Source organism: Lactuca sativa, chromosome 6 (genome assembly GCF_002870075.4).
Source record: "Lactuca sativa cultivar Salinas chromosome 6, Lsat_Salinas_v11, whole genome shotgun sequence".
Classification (NCBI taxonomy): domain Eukaryota; kingdom Viridiplantae; phylum Streptophyta; class Magnoliopsida; order Asterales; family Asteraceae; genus Lactuca; species Lactuca sativa.
This window is the reverse complement of record NC_056628.2, coordinates 54,210,582-54,235,175: the sequence shown is the minus strand read 5'-3', so window position 1 is coordinate 54,235,175 and position 24,594 is coordinate 54,210,582. Positions and strand designations below refer to the sequence as shown.

The window sequence follows — 24,594 nt, the reverse complement described above, 5'->3', positions numbered from 1 at the left end:
TGTTCGCGTCTTCTCCACCAAGCATGGAAGTTTAAGGATAACTGTAGGTCGGTGGCTACCTAAGTAAACTCTGATTCGATCCGCCCTCCTGCTGGGAGGCATCTACCTCATCCCGATCACAAGGAGGGGTTCACTATGATGGGGGGTACTTCTTTTTTTCCTTTCGGAAAGAATGAAATGCATAGGGGACCATCCTTTTGTTGCTACATGCTCCTCAAATTTACGGATTCACAGGGGGCCTCATGCCCTACTTAGTAGACTGACAATGACAAAGGATTGCGAAGGATCTTTCGTGTATAATCCTGCATAATCTCGAATGTTCTGAGTTTCGGTATGTAGACCAAATAAGACAATGCAAGCAAAAGTTCCTAGATTCGTGGAGATATAGAACAACGTATAAGTTATCATGCTTGCATATCCATCATTTGAGTCTCCAACAATTATTCCAATAATTACATATCCGATTTGACCTATGGACGAATATGCATGCATACGTTTCATGCTTGTTTGAGTAATAGCAATGAGATTCCCTAATATCATGCTAACAATAGCTAGGATTTATAGAATAAGATGCCATTCGTTTGATGAGAAATAAAAAGGAATATCGAAAATTCGAGTGGCTGAAGCTGAGGCAGCTACTTTCGAAGTAACAGAAAGAAAAGCAACGACTGGAGTGGGAGAGTTAGAGTCGAAAAGAAGATTCCTCACTTCTTTCTCTCATTCCAAACCGTGCATGAGACTTTCATCTCACACAGCTCCTAAGTGATAAAAGAAAGAATAACTCATCTTCTTTCTTTTTTGATTACCTTCCTCACATATGTATAAGACCAGATCCATTCGATTTCTAAAAAAGATTACTAATCCGTAACTTTTCACGGAATCCTTCATCAGTGGTTGTGAATGACTGATTTTTTCAATCTTTTCGATCTTGGTTCCGTAGGAGCAAGTCAGAAAGCAGAACCATCTGATATGATTCGTTCTCAATAGCCATGAGATGATCATCTTAGGGTGATCCTTTTGTCGACGGATGCTCCTATTACACTCGTATTCTCTGAAGGATGAGAACCAACTATGTAGCATCTACACCGAGAATTCAAGTAATATATACGTCATTAGTCTAATACTTTGTAGGGTAGAACAACTCTTCTCACCTCCTGGGTGAGACAAGCTACCTTTAGCTAGGAGCCTCTTTTCCTTCTGCCCAGCTCACCGAAAACAACGTTCGACTTGCATGTGTTAAGCATATAGCTAGCGTTCCTTCTGAGCCAGGATCAAACTCTTCTTTTGACTATGATTTGGCCCTACAGTGGTAGAACCTGGTGAACCGGGCGTACTACTTCTCAACCTTCTGTGAACTTTTCTTCTCTTATGATTTTTGCTACTTTGTTTAGTTTAGTGATTGATATCTTAGAGAAGCTGGTAAAGTAAAGACAGACTCTTTCAAAAGTAATGGTGGCTACGAATGGCTTTAGTCAGGTCATCGATTCACCTTATGGTCGACTTTCTTGAATCGAAGAAGAAGAAACCCCCGAACTAGAGCCTGAAGTGCTTTGGTTGGGTGGAACGATGCTAGCCGGGCCGGGTCTCGATTCAGAAAGATGAAGGGCCGAAAAGTCTAAATAGGGAGTTATAAATTCCCCATCTCATTGGGGGCGGAAAACGAATCGACATCTCGATGTGATACAGCCTTTTCTATTTTAGTTGGGAAAGAACGGTGAAGTCCATCCGACTCAATCTAGGAATTTTTTTAGGGGGTGGTCCACCGACAGGGACAACTGCTAGCAATTGAAAGAAAGTTGCGAACAGACAAAATGAGGATGTTTGACACCTCGATTGTCCCGAAGCCCTCTCATGCGAATTTAATCAACTTAGTCAATGTTTTGCCTGGTTTTACTGAAGGCAAAAAGAGCCTTAAGTTGTCCGGCACCTACGTGCGCATATGTACATTCCGTCGTTAAAGTGCTCCTACCTTTCCTTTTCAAGGAGAAGCGGTTGAGAGAAATCGAGAAGAGCTACTCGACTCAAAGACGAGAGGAAGACCTTAATATCAACTCACCCCCTCTTCCACAAGTAGGTGGAGACCAGGAGAGTCGGAAACCCCAACGGGAATCCTTCATCGTGCCACACGATTCTTTCGCGAAGCGGTCTCTCAGACGTTTCCACTCCTGCCCCCGCAAGCAAAGAGGTTTCAAGATACCAGTCGACCGAGTGAAAGTGAACAGCTCCGAGAAAATCTTCTAGAGAGCGTACCCTTTGTTTCTACTCTTTCTCTCTTCTAAAAAGAACTCAAAATCGAAAAAAGAAAAACTTTCTCAACCGTTAGGAGTCCAGTATAAAGATCTTGTTCAGTAGGAGGGCTTTCCCCCTTCTGTGCAACCTGATTCTCTCTCTGGAAATGAGGGTGCCTTCGATTGACATTTATCATCGAATAAGGAATCCTTCCATGGATGAGAAGGTTGAGTTATAGTACAAACTCCGTTTGGCTTTCGCAAGAAAGCATATCGAAAGTTCCGCAATCAATGGTTGATGCCCCACTCGAACTCTATCCCATACCCTAATGCTCAATCTACTCTTCCTCTCTATGTTGATAAGAAAAAAGAAAATCCCCTAAGAAGAGGACTTTCAACTATTCCAAAAGAAAGGGGCAATCAAAATGCTTGATAGATAAACCCCTATGTCTCTTCCCGTCCAACTCAACGGGAGATCGAAGAGCGGTTTGCGCTTCGTGCCCCAACCCCCTTAACTAATGGATGCTTAGATACCTACAACTGAATCTGTAAGCGGTGTAGGGCAGGATGGACGAGAAAAGCGGCAAGAAGAAGACAAAGAGAGGGAGACCCCTTTCTATTGCCTTCCCTTTCGACTTCTAGACTGGTTTGTCGGTGGGAGGAGTAGGTGCTTGCTGCTCGCTCACTGTCTACTAAATGAGCCTTTACTGCTCGCCCGACCCCTCTCTTTAATCTTAAGTAAAGTTCAGTCAAATCAATTAAGTGAACAGCCCAACCTCTTTGTTTGTTTCACCTAATTCGGAAATAGAACAATAGACTTGCAACTATAGTCTAGGAAAAAGGTTCTCTTTGATAGAGGTCATAGGGGAGTTCAGAAAGGATCTGATCGTAGGTAGAGACTAAAACCTGTGCGGGGGTAGGGGCGGATGTAGCCAAGTGGATCAAGGCAGCGGGTTGTGAATCCACCACGCGCGGGTTCAATCTCCGTCGTTCTCCCATCAATAAATGGACCATTTTTTACGGAGACAGAAGACAAACCTAGAAAACTTTTTTTCTGCAAGTCATCTCGAGGCTTCAAACGCATCCAAGCAATTGGTATCCGATTGAAGCATAGAAGACGTGTTTCCAGAACGAACAAGATACGGGTTGAGAAGGGGGAGTTAGCAAAGTTAGACAAGATTGGAATGGGCTTTTCCTTGAGTCCAATGAGGATAAAGATTGAGTAGTCTTATCACTATCTCCCCAACAGCTTCAACCTATCTTACTATGTTGTTGTTCTTTGAAGGTAAGAATAGATTGGGACAGGTGGAATGGATTCCAGCAGTAGGATGTTAGGCATCAGGGTGTGCTATCTTAGAGAGGGCCTTTCTAACATCCCGAGTTAGCCCTAGTTTCCTGCTGCTAAACTCTTCCCCGCTTCCTTTCCTTTTTCGAACACAGACTGAGACGGTGTTGACGAAGTTGCTTCTAGGATCCTAGCTAAAGGTTTCCCAGGAAGTTGTAGCCCCTGAGGAAGCCGAAGGCATACCAGATTAGGATAAGTAAAGTTGGTATTCAGTTCATGGAAGACTCATAAGAAAAGGTATTCAGTCTGATAGTGCTTTAACTCATCCCGTCATTTATTAGGACTGAGAAGGTCCTGCTACGACATTTGCACATTTAGATGCTACTACCGTACTATCAAGGGGATTAGCCACCAAAGGTATCTATCCAGCAGTAGATCCTTTAGATTCAACGCCAACTATGCTACAACCCCGGATCGTTGGTGAAGAACATTATGACACTGCACAAGAGGTTAAGCAAACTTTACAATGTTACAAAGAACTTCAAGATATTATAGTTATTCTTGTATTGGATGAATTATCCGAAGAGGATCGTTTAACCGTGGCAAGAGCGCGAAAAATAGAGCGTTTCTTATCACAACCTTTTTTTGTAGTAGAAGTATTTACGGGTTCTCCGGGAAAATATGTTGGTATTCCTTCTTGAGCTTCTATTTCTTCCGTTAAAGGAGATTCAAGAAAAGATGGAATAAGAAGACGTGTTTCCAGAACGAACAAGATACGGGCCAAGAAGGGGGAGTTAGCAAAGTTAGACAAGATTAGAATGGGAATAGGAACATGTATTGATGTACCATATCGGCTAATGCTCCCAGGTTGATGCGATGTATTCCACCAGTTGACTGAAGACTTGATTATTGGTATATCGATCGGTCCAACACGGATTGAAATAGGAGTCGGTTCGATAGGAAGCTTTTGAAAACGCAGTGCACCCATGTAAATAAGGAACGAGATTAATACAGAGGTTAAACGAGCATCCCACACCCAAAAGGTGCCCCACATAGGTCTTCCCCGAAACCCCCCAATAACTAAGGTAAACAGTGTAGAAAAAGCTCCCATTTTTGTACTGGTTCCGAAAGAGCGAAGAAAGAGGGGATGTTTTGTTAATAGGAACAAGAACGTGTTTATAGCCGTAGCGATATAAACAAGAATACTCTTCCGAGCCGCAGGAACGTGTACATAAGGAATACGGAAATTTCCACCTTGTTGAAGGTCTAGTGGTGCTACCCGAAGACTTAAATGAATAACCATCGCTATTTAGAACAACCGAGATCCAATGAAAATTTTCGCGTAGCTTCTGGTCTTTGACATAAAAAAAGAAGGTTGTAATAACGTCGACTATGCTACAACCCCGGATCGTTGGTGAAAAACATTATGACACTGCACAAGAGGTTAAGCAAACTTTACAACGTTGCAAAGAACTTCAAGATATTATAGCTATTCTTGGATTGGACAAATTATCCGAAGAGGATCGTTTAACCGTAACAAGAGCGCGGAAAATTGAGCGTTTCTTATCACAACCTTTTTTTGTAGCAGAAGTATTTACATGATCTCCAGGAAAATATGTTGGTTTAGCATAAACAATTAGAGGCTTTCAATTAATCCTTTCCAGAGAATTAGATGGTCTTCCTGAACAGGCTTTTTTTTTTGGTAGGTAACATCGATGAAGCTACGACGAAGGCTATGAACTTAGAAATGGAAAACCTTGTGACATATATTACATCTTAGTTAAGATTATTCATTCTAAATAATTTTCCATCAAAAATTCATTTTTGACGCTTATCGTCTCTAAATTGACTAGCCCTAATCTACGGGCGTTACAGTATAGGTATGTAGCCTCTGGCCATGTAGAGCATGTCTCGTATAACTTCTGGTATCGGCTTTGTGCCTTTGGCCATGAAGAGCATGAATCGTATCACTTTGGTATTGGCAAAATGCTAGACAGGGCTGAAATCCTGTAAACTCTAGCAAAATGATAATCCGAAATTGTATTTTTTGTGCCACTTGGGCTGAAGTCTTATTGATGTATATCAAGTTGAAATTGTTGCATCTCATTGATTGTAAATCTTTGAATCAGATCAATTGTTGATATGGAAAGCTTGTCACATGATTCACATATGCCTTTGTTGTTCTTAGTTCCTCTTTGCTTCTGTCATATTAGTATATATATATATATATATATATATATATATATGGCATAACGTTATATTGTATCTATTTTTTTGAACTCACTAAGCGTCACCGCTTATCCCTCTCAGTTTTTAACAATTGCAGGTAATAAACATCCAGTATAGTCATGTACTGTTGGAAGATTTAGATTAGTTAATACTATTACTATTGTATGTAGTGTTCATGTATGTATATAATTATAATTTCCTGGGTAGTTATGTAATATACTAAAACTTAGTTGGAGTAAAATGGTGTAGTTCTAGAGAGGGGTTCTCTCACTATGTCACCTCTGATTATATACGGTCATGAATTCCTTGGATTTTTAAATTTAGTATGCTGATATGCTGTAATGATCTGTTAGATCTATATCTTGGTATCGAGTATGCTGTTATGTTATAGTGATCTGTCAGATTTGTATCCTAATATCGAGTATGTTGCGTTGCTGTTGTGATCTGTCGATGAAGGCTTGTGATGATTGGATACACTTCAAGTATGAATAATAAACATAAAACTAATATAAGCAAAATAATCAATAGACAGTAAATAACACATATGTTCTCCAAATTGTTCCTTTCACAAAGAAAATAGGTTTTGTCTTCACCAAGAAGACGGGTTTGTCACAAAGACGATTGACACAAAGCCAGGATCTACCACACAACATTAGGGTTTACCCTAATGTTGCATATATACTAATATATACATGTATATCACATGATTAACGGGATTGTATCTAATCTATACTAAGAATTGATCTTATCATAAAGATATCGAATCTATGATCTATTATATAATTATCTATATCATTAACTAATATACAAATATATCTTCCTAATATACAAAGAATTACAATCAGATAACTAAACTATAAGCTGACACTGGTAAAGCTGATACGTTGGCACTGTCGACGTGTAGAAGCTAACGTTGATAGATCAACATGTCATGTGTTTGACTCATCAAATCATAAGGTGTGACCTTACAATCTCCCATATCTGATGATGTCAAAACTAACCTTCTTCAAAGTCATAGGAAGAGTCATTGTAGAACTTGTTAGCTTCTTTTTGGATTTCAGGCTTGACCCATCTGAACTGATCAACCTTAAGTTCATCCAGTCTTCTACACACCTCCAGAGATATCAACACACAATATCCTTTTTCCAATTCATGGTGATCTAGTCCTTCCACACAAATATGAAACAAGTGCTCAGCGGGAGTAGAAGGATGTTACACCCCCAAAACCGATGAACAACGGAAACGTTCTGGGGTGGAGGACGTCATGTATAGTATCACAACAATGCAAAGTAGTAAATAAGCAACAACATCATCCAATGCATTAATAATATAATTTCATACAAGTGTGTTCTGTGAAGTAATGTAGACACCAAAAATATACATAAAAAATAAGAGAGGAGTCTTTAACGAGCTCCAACTTCTCAAAACCTGGCACCTGTACCTATCTACTGGTGACCTGAGAATACAAGTTATTTTGAAAGAGTTCATCAGCTTTAAAGCTGGTGAGATCATAAGTATATTAGTGTCTGAGTATGTATGAAAGCATTAGTAAGATGTTTGTAAGATGTTTTGTAATGTATAAGTTTTGTTAAGTTTAGTATTTGTTTGAACTCCCCTAGAAAACCCTATGTTTTCTACTAAAAGTAGCCTTCTACCAAGGCATCTAGTATCTGTGTGTGTTTCTCATGTAAGAGTGTGTATTTTCCCAATTCTGACTATCATTAACCAAAAATATAGTTTTTACATTACCGTGCATCGTGTGCATGTTCACAAAGTGAATGTAATGGGAATAATATTATAGTACTGTAGTGTTGTATTAAGTAACTACTGTTGAACTAACTACCTTAAGTAAATTGTAAAATTTTAAGGTAACATGTGATCGGCCTGTATCTTGCTACCGACTCAATAGTAAAACGACAATGTAAGATGTCGTAAAATGACGTTTACCCGTAGACTTGCAAGTCCTACTGTAGCGAGCAGCAAGGTGTAGGATAGTCAATCCAGTATAGATCTATACGCAAACTCATACGCTCCCCAATTAAGGAGATTATGATACAAAAACAGTCATGACAGGTAGTGCCATGCCCTGTTTAATGGCTCACATAACTGTGTTAATGTATATGTGTGCTAGCTGTATTGGGTGTTCTTTCTCTATCTAGCCTGTATGTTTGTTTCTCATCATAGTGTCTATTGTTTGTTTCTCATCATAGTATCTACTGTTTGTTTCTCATCATAGCGTTAACATGTTTGTAAACCCTTGCTACCCAAGGGCATTGTATCTCTTGACTCATGTATGAACTGACTCATTGTATGTTTCATTGTTCTAGTACTAGTATTAGTATCTTCCAAAACTACTCCTATAGTAGTTTACTAGCAATGTATGATCATGATTGAATACCTTTGCTACCCAAAGGTATGGATCTGAATGAAAGAACTTTTATGACTATATATGTATACATGATATACAATTAATATTTAAACTACCTTCGGACGGATAACCGATGCCTTAAAGCCACATCCACACAAGGAAAAGGAATTAAAACGAGCTAGCCTTCCTAAGTTCTTTAAACATTTCTTATATAACTATACATATATAGGCAGGCATTTGACAATATATATGTATAAAAGAGTTTAAGTAAAAGTATTTGACAAGTAAAAGAGTTTGTAAAACAGTTTGAAGTAAAACAGTTTAACAAGTAATAATACCACTTGTTTGGTAGTTATTAATCACATGTGATTGATATAATAACTATAATTGTTCAACTTGTATTCCCCCCATAAAAGCATTTAAAAACATTTAAACCATTGATTAAGGGGTATGAACTCACATGTAGTGAATGGTTTGGATAAACGGATAGAATTGGATGCTAAGTGTCAAGGGAAGACTTGAACACACACGCGGATGCTATTTAACATATATGACACTTATATGAATACAATTAGTGTTTAAAACAACTAATTATTGAATTGGGACCACCTTAGGGACTAGCAAACACTTATTTTGAAGTGTTACACCCATAAGTGATTGTATATAAGGGGTATTTGGCTACACAATAGAGTGTACGGTCAATACACACACTATAAGTGTGTGTGCGGCCAGGGTGTGCGGCCAGGAGACGTGTGCGGCCAGCATGTGTGTGAGGCCGTACACGCATAGTGTTCTTGGTGTTCTTGGCTAAAGATGCTACCTTTTATGAAGATCCTCAAGGAGATTTGGATGATACTTGAGAGGATTTCGGGTCCTAGCTTTGAAGAAGTGTAGAAAAGTGTTGAAAATGGCTAAGTGTTGAATATATAGGAGGGAGTGTGCGGTTGGGATGGGTGTGATTGGCTCAAATGAAAGGCGATACACCCACAATACTTATCCCACAACTCCTACCTTGCTTATTCTAGGCTTTAAACACTTTATTTGACTCCAAACAGTGCTAAACACAATTTTAACTTTGATAAGAATGAAGAATGTAAGCTAGAAATTTCCGGGTTGTCACATCATCCCCCCGTTAGAGAGAATTTCATCCCGAAATTAGAGTTTAAGCAACTAAGTTATTACAAATAACTAAGTAAAAGATGAGGATATTTCAGTTTCATCTGATCCTCTCACTCCCATGTGAATTCATGTCCTCGCTTGGCGTTCCAGCGAACCTTCACTATCGGGATACATCTTTGTTTCGTTTGCTTGACCTCTCGGTCCATGATCTCTACTAGTTCTTCCACGAAGTTGAGGCTCTCGTTGATCTCGATCTCGTCGAGTGGGATTACAAGAGTCTCGTCGGACATACACTTTTTCAAGTTCGAGACGTGGAATGTAGAATGTACGTTATTGAGTTCGCGCGGTAAGTTAAGTTTGTAAGCTACAGGACCGATTCCTGCGAGAATCTCAAAAGGTCCTATGTACCTTGGATTTAGCTTTCCACGCTTTCCAAAGCGTATCAAGCCCTTCCAGGGTGAGACCTTCAATAAAACACGGTCGCCCACCTGGAATTCCAACGGTTTCCTTCGTTTATCAGCATAACTTTTCTGTCGGTCTCTGGAGGCTTTCAATCGTTCACGGATCTGAACGATCTTCTCCGTCGTTTCCCGTATGATCTCCGGACCTGTGAGAGTGCTGTCAGGGATTCGCCCGTTAGCTAACTGGGTATCACCCACTTCAGCCCAGAACAGAGGGGATCTTCACTTTCGGCCATAGAGGCCTTCAAATGGAGCAGCTTTTATGCTCGTGTGATAGCTATTGTTGTAGAAAAATTCGACAAGGGGTAAATGAGCATCCCTTGCTTTACCAAAGTCTATCACGCAAGCTCGCAACATATCCTGTAAGGTTTGGATTGTCCTCTCACTTTGTCCGTCGGTCTGTGGATGGTAGGCTGTACTCATGTCTAGCCTAGTTCCTAAGGAACTTTGTAGCGAGTGCCAGAACCTAGAAGTGAACCTACTATTTTTGTCCGAGATAATGGATAAGGGAACACCGTGCAGTCGTACAATCTCCCTAATGTAAGTTCTTGTAAGTTTCTCCATCTTGTCTGTTTCCTTGATCGGCAGGAAGTGTGCGGACTTGGTTAATCTGTCGACGATGACCCATATGGTATCAAGTCCACCCGTTGTCTTCGGCAATTTGGTTATGAAATCCATCGTTATCCGCTCCCACTTTCATTCCGGTATCTCAGGCTATTGTAATAGACCGGAGGGTTTCTGGTATTCGACCTTGACCTTTGTGCAAGTAAGGCATTTACTCACGAAGGTAGCAATCTCTGCTTTCATGTTAGGCCACTAGTATAACTTTTTTAAGATCCAGATACATCTTATCTGAACCCGGGTGCACGGAATAACGATTGTTGTGCGCCTCGTTCATGACCAAGTTGCTGAAACCACCGAGTTTCGGGGTCCAGATCCGGTCCATGAAATAATAAGCTCCGCCACCCTTAACCTCCAAGTTCTTATCCATCCCTCTCAGGGATTCACCCGTCATGTTTTCAGGCTTCAAAGCGTCGAGCTAAGCTGTCTTAATTTGTGTGGACAAGTGCGAATGGATAGTCATAGTCAATGCTTTGACTCTACGACCAAAATATTCTTTCCGACTTAGGGTGTCAGCTACTACATTGGCTTTACCCGGATGATAACGAATTTCGCATTCGTAATCAATGAGTAGCTCGACCCACCGTCGTTGTCTCATGTTGAGCTCCTTCTGGTTGAATATGTGTTGTAAGCTTTTGTGTTCTGTAAAGATAGTGCTTTTCGTACCGTACAAGTAATGTCTCTAGATCTTCAAAGCAAATACAACTGCTCCTAATTCAAGATCGTGGGTCGTGTAATTGACCTCATGTGTCTTCAGCTGTCTCGAGGCATAGGCGATGACCTTACCTCTCTGCATTAGCACACATCCAAGCCCTTGATTTGACGCATCGCAATAGACAACGAAGTTTTCTATCCCTTCAGGGAGGGATAGTATTGGTCCGGTGCACAAGGCTCGTTTGAGCGTTTGGAACGCCCTCTCCTGCTTCTCTTCCCAGTCAAAGGCCACGCCTTTCTCGGTCAGTGTTGTCAGAGGCTTCGCAATGCGGGAGAAGTTCTAAATGAACCTGCGATAGTAGCCAGCGAGGCCTAGAAATTGACGAATTTCTGTAGGCGTCTTCGGTGCTGACCAGTCCTCAATGGCTTTAATTTTGGATGGGTCCACGTGTATTCCCTCTTTGCTAACCACGTGCCCTAATAATTCGACTCTTCGGATCCAGAATTCGCATTTTGAGAACTTCGCATCAACCTATTCCGCCTGCAGGGTTTCTAAGACTTGTCGTAGATGCTGACTATGCTCCTCCTTACTACGAGAGTAGATAAGTATGTCATCGATGAAGACGATGACGAACTAGTCCAAGTAAGGACGACACACCCTATTCATTAAATCCATGAATACAGCGGGCGCGTTTGTTAATCCGAAAGGCATCACTACGAATTCGTAGTGCCCATAACAAGTTCGGAAGGCTGTCTTCAGAACATCCTCCCCTGGCACTCGTAGTTGGTGATATCCGGACCTCAAGTCTATTTTTGAAAAGAAGTTCTCCCCTTGAAGTTGGTCAAATAAATCATCTATACGAGGCAACGGATAATGATTTTTGACGATCAGTTTGTTGAGCTCCCTGTAGTCGATGCACATACGAAACGATCCGTCTTTCTTCTTGACGAACACGACTAGAGCTCCCCAGGGTGAGAAGCTTGGTCTTATAAAGCCCTTGCTGAGCAGTTCATTAAGTTGACTGGACGGTTCTTGCATCTCTGCAGGTGCTAGACGATATGGCGATTTGGCTACTTGGGTATCCCCTGGAACTAAGTCGATTCGGAACTCGACTTGACGTTGTGGAGGTAATCCTGGATGTTCTTCTGGAAAGATGTCGGGAAAATCGCGTACTACAATGTTCTGAATGTCCTTCGTTTCTTGGCTCACATCGACCACATGAGCAAGGAATGCTCGACATTCCTTTCGCAAGAATTTCTGAGCTTGAATGCTCGAGATGATACGAAGGTTCGTGCCGGGTTTGTCGCCATAAACTACTAGGGTTTCGCCAGACAGCATATTAAGGCGAACCGCCTTCTCGTAACACATGATATCGACATGATGTAAACTCAACCAATCCATGTCGATAATGACGTCGAAACTTTTAATTGAAACCGACATGAGATCGATTGAAAATGAACGACTATCTAAAGTTAGGATACACCCTATGAATATTCTGCTAGTGCTCTCTGTTTTTCCATTAGCCATTTCTACAGTGAGCGGTTCTTTGAGTGCTCGTGATTTTTGCTTAAGTAATTGAGCAAACTTTTGGTTCACGAAGCTCCTCTCCGCTCCACTATCAAATAGTATACAAGCATACGAGTTGTCGAGGAGAAAGGTACCAGTGACCACTGTGGGGCCGACAACTTCCTCCTCATGGCCTATGGCCAGAACTCTTCCTACATCACCGGCATTTCCTGCCTTCAGGCAGTTCCTCTTGAAATGACCCACCTCGCCGCAGTTGTAGCAAGTTTGGCCCACTCCAGCGTCGGGGACCTGGGTGATTGGCCTTGCCGGAGCTTTGCAGAAACGGGCTGTGTGCCCTTTTCTGTTGCAGTTTAAACATTGCATTTCCCGGCATGCTCCCACGTGATGGAAGTTGCATTTGTTGCAATTGGGCAAACTCCCAGAATACTGCCTGACCGGAGCAGCAGCGGCAGGTGCTATCGCAGCATGGCCTGCCACGACCTGCTGCTTTTTGGCAGCCTTTGTCTTCTTTTTGTCATCCCAAAACTTCTGCTTGGACTCAGCGGTTCTGATAGGTTCTGAGATGGCCAGGCTGGTTGTTGTTGTTGTTGCGGTCGGGGTACGAGCCCCATGGTCAATTAGCCGCTGTGCCAATCGCTTGGCACTATCAAATGTAGTGGGATGTGAAGCCAATACATTTCCTTGGTACGGTGGCATCAGCCCCCATATATATCTCTCGATCTTCTTCCCCTCAGTATGTACCATGTTGGGACAGAGGGCCACCAGTTCACAGAACCTGGCGGTGTAGGCGACTACGTTGGAGCCCTTCATGGTTAGGCTCCACAGTTCTTCCTCTAGTTTCTGGATCTCGCCTCTCGGGCAATACTCCTCAATCATGAGGTCTTTCAAAGTATCCCAGCCCATTGCATTAGCCACCACTATAGATAGTGACTTAACGTGGCTATTCCACCATGTTAGGACCTTCGTTTCAAGGGTGCAAGCAGCAAACTTGACCTTGCTCTCCTCTAGACAGGAGCAGATTTCGAAAACTGATTCGGTCTTCTCGAACCATTACGAGAGGGCAATGACTCCGCCCGTCCCTTTGAAGGATAAATGCTTGCAGTTGGTGAATTCCTTGTAGGAGCACCTCTCGAGCGCACAGGAGCTTCGACTTGAATGGAATTAACAGGGGTTCCGCCTCCTCCACTGGAACCTGATGCATGATATTGAGCCATGGCTATAGCCACAGCTGCAGCTACATCAGCATTTAAGGTTGTCGTGTCGAACTGAGGAGTAGGTGGTTGAGGTGGTATCGGTGTTTCGTTATCAAGGTTTCTCCTTGGGTTTCTGCGAGGCGGCATCTTTGATCTATAAGTTTATGAAGATGAAAAAATTGATAAGGATTTGATAGGAAAATCGATGAGAATGAATCATGGACTAACTCTCCATAGCCTAACAGCACAAATGAATAGTATGATTGATTTAAGGATGAAAGCATTTGGATATAATTTCCACAAAATTTGACATCTATCAACAATACTGGAATTACTGATGTAATGAGTTCGGAAAAAACGACCTAGGAGTAGGTCTTACATCAACCAAGATGGGAAATTTTTTGGCAGAACCACTACCTAATCGAGACTTAACAGGTCTAAGATTTACAAGGATAGGAAATTTAACTAGAGTTGTTAGCATAACTAAGTTATATCCAAAAGAGAAGCTGAGAGAATCTATCGGTGACGAGAACTACCAGAGTGAGGTCTTGACTCCGACAGAAGACATTCTATGTCTCTCATGCGCCTATCGGCTTTGGCTTGCTGAGCTCGAAGTTCTCTGACTTCAGCTCGGGTTTCAGCGAGTTCCCTTTAGAGCATTGCATTGCTGACCTAAGCCCTTTCATTAGCGGACTCCAGTTGGCGAATGCGGACAGTGTTAACACCAGAATTGGCATCAACCTCCATTACTCGGTCGATAGCTGCTTGACCTTGCTCGGTGTTCCGAGCAATCCTACGAACCATAATGGGTAGGACTCTGTCAGCTGAACCTCCCTCAGTGAGGTTGTAGAAGCTTCTGTCTCCATTGTAGGGAATGGGTTGTCCTTGTTCCTGACTCCATCTATTCAAGTTTGTGGCCCATAGAGGTGTGGGTCCTTGAAATGTTGTACGAGGGTTTGGGTTTTGAACAGTCGAGGGTTGGTTGTTGACTTATGGCTCTAAGTCGGAACCATCAGAAAAGCCTTCAGCTTCATGATCATCCAAAGGAATTGGGTTATCATCTTCTGGTTCCTCTTCTAGCCATCTTGCATTGTCATGGATGGGATAGTACGGGTCTCCGGGAAGATGGAAACCAGCCATTAAATCTACGCGAGAAAAGGGATAAAGAAATAATTAATAGGTTATCTAACTAGAATATTTATAAGATGATCTTTATCAGTTACTCCAACAATTTTTTAGAGCATACGATCTATATGTATTCCAAAACATGATAGACCTTCGAATAGGTGGTCCTAACTCTAAGCCCACAACCAAACAAGGAACAAGAAGTAGAGCAAAGATCACAGATTCTAAGTCTATGACATCCTAATCACATATAACCCTAGCGTATCCACTAAACAACTATTGACATACCAATAAAGACCTTTAGTTCTCAGATAAGTAATTATAGTAACATAAAATACTCCTATAGTATTTTAAGTTTAATGTTCTGTTCTATTGTTCTCGTTGTAGTAGTGTTGGTAAGTTTTTAGACTTGTTGCAACTTCACAACCACACCTAGGCACATGCTAGTCACTCCTCAGATAATGTATTTGATCAGGCTACATCTTCCCAGGGTTGATCATATGTCTCTAAGTCTACTTGTGCTGTCCAACAGTCGTAATACTTTTGTTCTGTCCTATTGACACTGATTTAAGTATGAATGCAGGTATGTATACTTGGTTAAATATTTTATTATTTAAAAGTATAAACTCTTTATCAGAGTATTTTAATCCCGCTTGTGTTTATAGTTCGTATATGTTCACTATAAACAATGCTCTAATACTAATCTGTCACACCCCCAAAACCGATGAACGGCGGAAACGTTCTGGGGTGGAGGACGTCATGTATAGTATCACAACAATGCAAAGTAGCAAATAAGCAACAACATCATCCATTGCATTAATAATATAATTTCATACAAGTGTGTTCTATAAAGTTATGTAGACACCAAAAATATACATAAAAAATAAGAGAGGAGTCTTGAACGAGCTCCAACTTCTCAAAACCTGGCACATGTACCTGTCTACTGGTGACCTGAGAATACAAGTTATTTTGAAAGATTTTATCATCTTTAAAGCTGGTGAGATCATAAGTATATTAGTGTCTGAGTTTGTATGAAAGCATTAGTAAGATGTTTTGTAATGTATAAGTTTTGTTAAGTTTTGTATTTTTTTTGAACTCCGCTAGAAAACCCTATGTTTTCTACTAAAAGTAACCTTCTACCAAGGCATATAGTATCTATGTGTGTTTCTCATGTAAGAGTGTGTATTTTCCCAATTCCAACTATCATTAACCAAAAATATAGTTTTTACATTACCGTGCATCGTGTGCATGTTCACGAAGTGAATGTAATGGGAATAATATTATAGTACTGTAGTGTTGTATTAAGTAACTACTGTTGTACTAACTACCTTAAGTAAATTGTAAAATTTTAAGGTAACATGTGATCGGCCTGTATCTTGCTACCGAATCAATAGTAAAACGACAATGTAAGATGCCGTAAAATGACGTTTACCCGTAGACTTGCAAGTCCTACTGTAGCGAGCAGCAAGGTGTAGGATAGTCAATCCAGTATAGATCTATACGCAAACTCATCCGCTCCCCAATTAAGGAGATTCTGATACAAAAACAGTCATGGCAGGTAGTGCCATGCCCTATTTAATGGCTTAGATAACTGTGTTAATGTATATGTGTGCTAGCTGTATTGGGTGTTCTTTCTCTGTCTAGCCTGTATGTTTATTTCTTATCATAGTGTCTATTGTTTGTTTCTCATCATAGTATATACTGTTTGTTTCTCATCATAGCGTTAACATGTTTGTATACCCTTGCTACCCAAGGGAATTGTATCTCTTGACTCATGTATGAGCTGACTCATTGTATGTTTCATTGTTCTAGTACAAGTATTAGTATCTTCCTAAACTACTCCAATAGTAGTTTACTAGCAATGTATGATCATGATTGAATACCTTTGATACCCAAAGGTATGGATCTAAATGAAAGAACTTTTATGACTATATATGTATACAATGTATACAATTAATATCTAAACTACCTTCGGACGGATAACCGATGCCTTAAAGCCACATCCAAACAAGGAAAAGGAATTAAAACGAGCTAGCCTTCCTAAGTTCTTTAAACATTTCTTATATAACTATACATATACAGACAGACATTTGACAATATATATATATATATATATATATATATATATATATATATATATATATATATATATATATATATATATGTATGTATGTATAAAAGAGTTTAAGTAAAAGTATTTGACAAGTAAAAGAGTTTGTAAAACAGTTTGAAGTAAAACAATTTGGTAAACAGTTTAACAAGTAATAATACCACTTGTTTGGTAGTTATTAATCACATGTGATTGATATAATAACTATAATTGTGTTCAACTTGTATTCCCCCCCCCCCCCCCCCCCCCCCATAAAAGCATTTAAAAACATTTAAACCATTGATTAAGGGGTATGAACTCACATGTAGTGAATGGTTTGGATGAACGGATTGAAGGATGCTAAGTGTCAAGGGAAGACTTGAACACACACGCGGATCCTATTTAAAATATATGACACATATATGAATACAATTAGTGTTTAAAACAACTAATTATTGAATTAGGACCACCTTAGGGACTAGCAAACACTTATTTTGAAGTGTTACAACCATAAGTGATTGTATATAAGGGGTATTTGGCTACACAATAGAGTGTACTGTCAATACACACACTATAAGTGTGTGTGCGGCCAGGGTGTGCGGCCAGGAGACGTGTGCGGCCAGTGTGTGCGGCCAACATGTGTGTGAGGCCGTACACACATAGTGTTCTTGGTGTTCTTGGCTAAAGATGATACCTTTTATGAAGATCCTCAAGGAGATTTGGATGGTACTTGAGAGGATTTTGGGTCCTAGCTTTGAAGAAGTGTAGAAAAGTGTTCCAAATGGCTAAGTGTTGAATATATAGGAGGGAGTGTGCGGTTGGGATGGGTGTGTGGCCGCACACTCTTGTGTGCAGCTGCACACACCTTGTGTTGGTGTGATTGGCTCAAATGCAAGGCGATACACCCACAATACTTATCCCACAACTCCTACCCTGCTTATACTAGGCTTTAAACACTTTATTTGACTCCAAACAGTGCTAAACACGATTTTAACTTTGATAAGAATGAAGAATGCAAGCTAGAAATTGTCGGGTTGTCACAAAGGAAGGTCATCTGTACATTGAAAGCACATCTGATTTTGACTATCGGGATAGAAGATCCCATGCTCTAGTTCTAGAATAAACATGTACTGAACATGTTCAACACCAGCTGGCAATTTTTGTTGATGTATTTGGTGCCATACGAAAGAAGAAATTTGGCATTCTTGGAATACCGGGGAGTGCATGTTCTTCCTAATGAGGCTGATCTAGATGAATTAGCTGATCGACCAACGGATGACATCAGGTTCAATTTCTTTACTTTGTTGAGAAGCTGCTAAATTGCAAACTTCACTTCTTGGGCATGAACACTTTTATGTTTGTCGATGATTTCTAGAGTCTACGTCCACTTGTTGTAGCCAAATTTGACTAGGTCACAAGCAAATACAACTTTAGTGTATTCATACTTTTTCTTCTTCCTGACCAAGTGAATCTTTAGTGATTCGTTTCGAGGCTTGGTGAATCTCACTTTGATGATGGATTGAGGATTTGATCTTTGAGTCAGAATTTCTCCACACTTCTTTCTATCGATCCGGTCATTTAGGTCTGAAACAATGTGTTGCTTTTCCACATTGTTATTAAAGATCTTCTGACCTGATTATTAGTGCTTTCAACATCAACAATCTTATCAGAAGAAACAAGTTCATGAATAAGTTTGGCAAACAAACATTCTTGTTTTCTGGATTCTTTCTTTTATCGGATAGCAACATTGTACTCCAGCATGATATGTCTAACTTCTTCTATAGGTAAGCTCCATGAGCTTGCTTTTCATTTGAGGAGGAGATGAAGTATCACCAACTATAGAGGAACTTCCAGCTTTAGCATCATAAGCTACTAATGAGAAGGAAGCCTTTCTTTTTCGAGGATTGAGCTAGACACGATCATCAAAATCAATATCACTACTTGTTCCTCGATGAACCTCTTGAGAAATATCCCCCTCAAAACAAGAACCAACATAGACAATATTTAATGGAATAGCAGAAACATCTTGTTGCATGAAACCAAGATCCAGAAACCCTTCATAGTCATCATTTTCTGATTGGTCACCAATGCCTGGAATGGGCTAACTAGTTGTAGCATCAACATCAACAACAACAATTAGTTTTTCAATTTCAGTTTCAACTTCAACCTTTCTAGTCATCTCAGGCTGAGATGGAGTTGTTACAATCACCACCTGCATTTACATTGACTGAGGATCCCCTTGATTATTCTCCCTATTTTGGCAGCATCAGATTGGGGATGAGAGTTAAGAGGAAGAGAATGAGTTCTTGGAGGAGGGTGAGATGGTGGGGGAAGATTTGTTGATCGAGGTGGAGGTGGAGGAGCCTTATCACCTGAAGAATTTGGTGGAGTGTCATCAAAATCCATATCATCATCACCATTATCCAAAGCCATAAGTCTCTTCATTGTAGCGACATCCCTTTCAACTTTAGTTAACATTTTATCCATGGACTGAGTTAACTGCACATTTAAGGAGAGTTGGTAAAGCACGGTAGTTTCAAAGTTAGAGCTGGGTTGTCCCTGATCAACCTGAAGAAGAGCAATAGTAGTAATGGGTAATAATGTAGGGGGAATCGTTTCAACCTGATGAACAATATTAGGTTGAGGAGGAGACGGTTTTGGAGAAGGTTCATCCTGGATCATTGGGTTAGTAGAATCTCCAACGGGAGGGGTTGATCCACGATGTCTAGTGTCATCAGCAGAGGAAGAGGATGAAGTAGTTGAAACACGCGTGTGCTTGTTTAACCTTGGAGGAGAGTTCATTTTCTAAGTGAATTCATCTCCCATGTCAGCTGCTAAGTCTTTTTCATCTTTATCAGTGTCTTCTCCCTCATCAACCCCTTATTTATTACCAGCTTTTGAATCATCATCATTATCTTCTTCATCACCAACATCATCATTATCTTCTACATTACCAACTGTTGGGTTTTGAGCAATCTAACACTTCCTAAGTGTGCATGCAACCCTAATAAACCTTGGATCTATGTTTGTCTAAATACATGCAAAATAATAATTTTCCAAGGTTTATAACCTATCTAACATGGCATGGGGAACATTTCAACATAAAAGAGTTAGAAGAGATTACATACCTTTTGTTGTGTTGGGTTCTTAGGAGTTTGAGGGCCAAGCACCAATAGTGTGAATGCCTCAAATGGAATCACAAACACCACAAACTCTTGGAAAACTTTGAGAGAGTATACACACTCTTGTATTTTCGGCCACACACATGCACACACACACTAGAACACTAGCTTTCTCTTAGGCTATCTTAGGCTCTCTTTCATGCTCCATAAGCATGCTTATATAGTATGCATGGTTAGGGTGAAACCCTAATAACCCATGTCTTTCCTATTCCAAGGATCCATGGGTTAAAAGCTCCATGGATCATCCATGGACTTCCACATAAGCCTAGCCCATTAACAAATGAGTATTAGCCCACACTATATAAAACAAATAGCCCATAATTTAATTAGTATTCCTTTTAATCTCTAAATGAATCCATAATTAATTTAAGACTAAAACTAATTAAATAACGTAACTTCATATTAATATATTATAACTCATAATATATTAATAAACATATGTGTATAACTCTCATAAAATTATCCATAATAGTTTGGATGAGATGCAACCCAAATGGACCATGCCGGTCGGGTCAAGTATATACCAAATAAGTTATGGACTTAGACACCTTATCCAACAGACTCCCACTTGGATAAGTCTAATAACTATATTTGCCTATAACTTCAGGAACCAACCAACAATCGTAGCTCTCGAAAACTCCCTCGAACAATGAAGACTCTGTCGAACTATGAAGCGCCATTTTAGATAAGTGATCACATAATCCTCTGTTCTCATGATATCAGCCGGACAAACACATGGAACTATGTCTTGCTTATTGTCTAGCAGTTGTTTCTCGATTATCCGATTTGTTTGACGAAGAACTTCACTGAACACATCGGTTTAGTTCTGACCAGGCCTGGTATATGGGTCAACACAAAATCATCGAGGGGCCCGGATATCGCTTCTATTTCTAGAAGGAACAGACAAACTTCGACTGATATGCTTGTTCTACTACTTATTGAATTGTACACAAAGGCACGTTTTATAACATCAAGTTACTGATGCGTTTACGTGCAATCAATGCACAACCAACTCATAGGTAACAACTCATATCTCTAGGTTTAAAGATTTATATGATGTTATCGTCTCACGATCACTCGAGATAAATTCCATGAAGTGATACAAGTGAGCGTGGGTTTATACCAATACTCATAACTTATGAGTACTCATGAATGTTGCAGCAACCATTGCCATGCCTAAACACCTTTAAGGCATCTACAAACCCAATTCATGACAATCTTGATTCATACCTACTTCCGACGTATGATCGATTGTGGAGGTTTGAACAAATTAATTATTCTGGAAGTCAAAACATGCAAAACTGAAACAATAGTAAATAATTGACAATGATAGTAACACTTTACTCATAAATAAATCACAAATTTTATTCATCATCAAACGTCGATTACATTTTACAAGTTTCAGGAAAACTATCTAATCTGAAAAACTAATATCGTCCCTCAGCCCGATGCGTCTCGCATGCTGAAAATGCTTAACCCTCATCAGTCCCTTCGTAAGGGGATCTGCAGGATTCTCATCTGACGATATCCTCCTTGTCACAAGGAGTCCTTCTTCAATCTTGTGCCTTATGAAGTGATATTTTCTGTCAATGTGACGGGATCTGCCATGATCTCTTGGTTCCCTGGCTAAGATAACCGCAGCATTGTTGTCACAGAAAATCTCTATAGGTTCCTTAATAGCTGGTACAACTCCAAGGTCTCCGATGAAGTTCTTTAGCCATATCGCCTCCTTCGCTGCTTCACTCGCTGCTATATACTCTGATTCACAAGTCGAATCAGCCACCGTCTCCTGCTTGGAACTCTTCCAAGAAATTGCCCCTCCATTTAAGGTAAAGATCCAGCCCGACTGAGAGCGGAAATTATCCCTATCAGTCTGAAAACCAGCATCACTATACCCTAATATTCTCAAGTCATCACTGCCACCAAGGGTAAGGACCCAATCCTTAGTCCTCCGCAGGTACTTGAGAATGTTCTTTACCGCGGTCCAATGAGCCTTGCCAGGGTTCCCCTGATACCTGCTGACCATGCTCAAAGCAAATGCCACATCAGGACGGGTACAAGTCATAGCATACATGATCGAGCCAACTGCGGAAGCATATGGTAATTGGCTCATCTCAGCTATCTCAGCCTCTGTACTCGGACTCTGAGTCTTACTCAGTTTGGTATTGCTTTGGATCGGTAAATCTCCTTTCTTGGAATTCTCCATGTTGAACCTTTTCAACACCTTATCCAAGTAGATACTCTGACTAAATCCAATTAGTCTTCTACTCCTTTCTCTTAATATCCTTATCCCTAGGATATAGGTAGCCTCCCCTAGGTCCTTCATAGCAAAGCACTTCCCAAGCCAGGACTTAACCTCCTGCAAGGTTGGGATGTCATTTCCTATGAGTAGTATGTCATCCACATACAGTACCAAGAAGCTAACTATACTCCCACTAGCTCTGACATACACGCAAGACTCATCTTCGCTTCTCAAGAAGCCAAACTCTTTTACCTTCTCATCAAAACAAAGATTCCAGCTACGAGATGCTTGTTTTAATCCATAAATGGATTTCTTAAGCTTGCATACTCTATTAGGGTGCTCTGCATTGACAAAACCCTCTGGCTGATTCATGTACACATCCTCAGCCAACTTTCCATTAAGGAAAGCGGTTTTGACATCCATTTGCCATATTTCATAATCATGAAATGCTGCAATGGCTAACATAACCCTAATAGACTTAATCTTGGCCACCGGCGAGAAGGTTTCATCATAATCAATACCTTGAGTTTGAGTAAAACCCTTCGCAACCAGTCGAGCCTTATAAGTATGCACTTTTCCTTCCATGTCGGTCTTCTTTTTGAAGATCCATTTGCACCCGACTGTTTTACGGCCTGGTACATTGTCAACCAAGTTCCAAACTTGATTGTCATACATGGACTGTATCTCGCTGTCCATAGCCTCCTTCCATTTAGCAGACTCCGGGCCTGCCATGGCTTCCTTAACACTGCTAGGTTCATCCAAATTTACTAGTGTACTATCACTAATAAACGTATCACCTTCCGTAGTAATATGAAAACCATAATAAAACGAAGGTGTGTTCCTAACCCGTGTGGAACGTCTCGGAGGTACAGACTCGTCAGCTGGATCAACAGGAGTTTCTACCTCAGGTTGATTGCTAGTGTCTGAGGTTCCTTCACCAATTGATTCTTGAATTTCTTCAAGATCAATCTGCCTCCCACTGTCTCCTTGGCTTATAAATTCTTTCTCGCGAAAGATCCCTCTTCGTGCTACAAAGACCACATTCTCACTGGGTCTGTAGAAAAGGTAACCGAAGGATTTCTGTGGGTAGCCGATGAAAATACACCTTTCACTTCGGGGTTCAAGCTTATCATGAGTTTCACGCCTCACGAAGGCTTCGCAGCCCCAAATTTTGATGTGGTCCAAATTGGGAACCTTCCCAGTCCACATTTCATGAGGTGTTTTGGTAACCTTCTTTGTAGGGACTAGATTAAGGATATGGGCGGCAGTCTCTAAGGCATACCCCCAAAAAGAGATTGGTAACGAAACTCGACTCATCATAGAGCGAACCATGTCCAACAAGGTACGATTACGCCTCTCAGCTACACCATTCAGCTGTGGTGTCCTGGGAGGAGTCAATTGTGAGACAATCCCACACTCCTTAAGATAGTCAAGGAACTCGGTACTAAGATACTCACCACCTCGATCGGATCGAAGCATCTTAATGTTCCTGCCCAATTGATTTTCTACTTCCTGTTTGAATTCTTTAAACCTTTCAAAGGTTTCGGACTTGTGTTTGATCAAGTAGACATACCCATATCTACTATAATCATCAATAAAAGTCACATAATACCGATTAGCGTCCCTTGTGGCGGTTTTGAATGGCCCACATACATCAGTATGTATTAGGTCCAACAAACCTTCACCCCTCTCACAAGTTCCAGTGAAGGGTGATTTTGTCATTTTTCCAAGTAGACAAGATTCACAACTATCATCTGATTTGAGGTCAAATGATTCCAAGACTCCACTCTTTTGGAGTTGGTCTATGCGTTTCTTGTTTACATGTCCAAGACGACAATGCCACAATGATGCTTTATCTAGGCTAGTAGAAGAATCAATATACAACACATTATTTCCTAAGTTGTCTACAATCGACACAGTTTCATACACGCCATCACAAGGTAATGCTTTAAAATAAAACACATTATTCAAGAAAGCATTAATACCACCACATTCATTATCAAACGAAAAGGTAAAACCTTGTTTGTACAAAGCATGAAAAGAAATAATATTCCTCGCCATTTCAGACGAGTATACACATTTATTCAAATCTAATTTTAACCCATTATTAAGCAACAAAGTATAAACTCCAATCTTGGAAACAGGTGAAGCCTTCCTATTCCCCATGATTAAGTTTATCTTCCCGTGCTCCACATCCTCACTTCTTCTTAGGCCCTGCAAATCAGAACATATGTGAATACCACATCCTGTATCAAGCACCCAAGAGTTAG

General features: G+C 40.5%; 1 protein-coding gene across 1 annotated transcript; it reads right to left on the bottom strand.

The window, feature by feature from the left end:
- Positions 1-4,054: 4,054 nt before the first annotated feature.
- Positions 4,055-4,891, bottom strand: LOC128126790 (putative cytochrome c biosynthesis ccmC-like mitochondrial protein). Its single transcript, XM_052764909.1, has one exon. It carries the CDS (start codon positions 4,814-4,816, stop codon positions 4,055-4,057), a length of 762 nt encoding a protein of 253 aa, XP_052620869.1. The 5' UTR covers positions 4,817-4,891.
- Between the last annotated feature and the right edge of the window lie 19,703 nt (positions 4,892-24,594).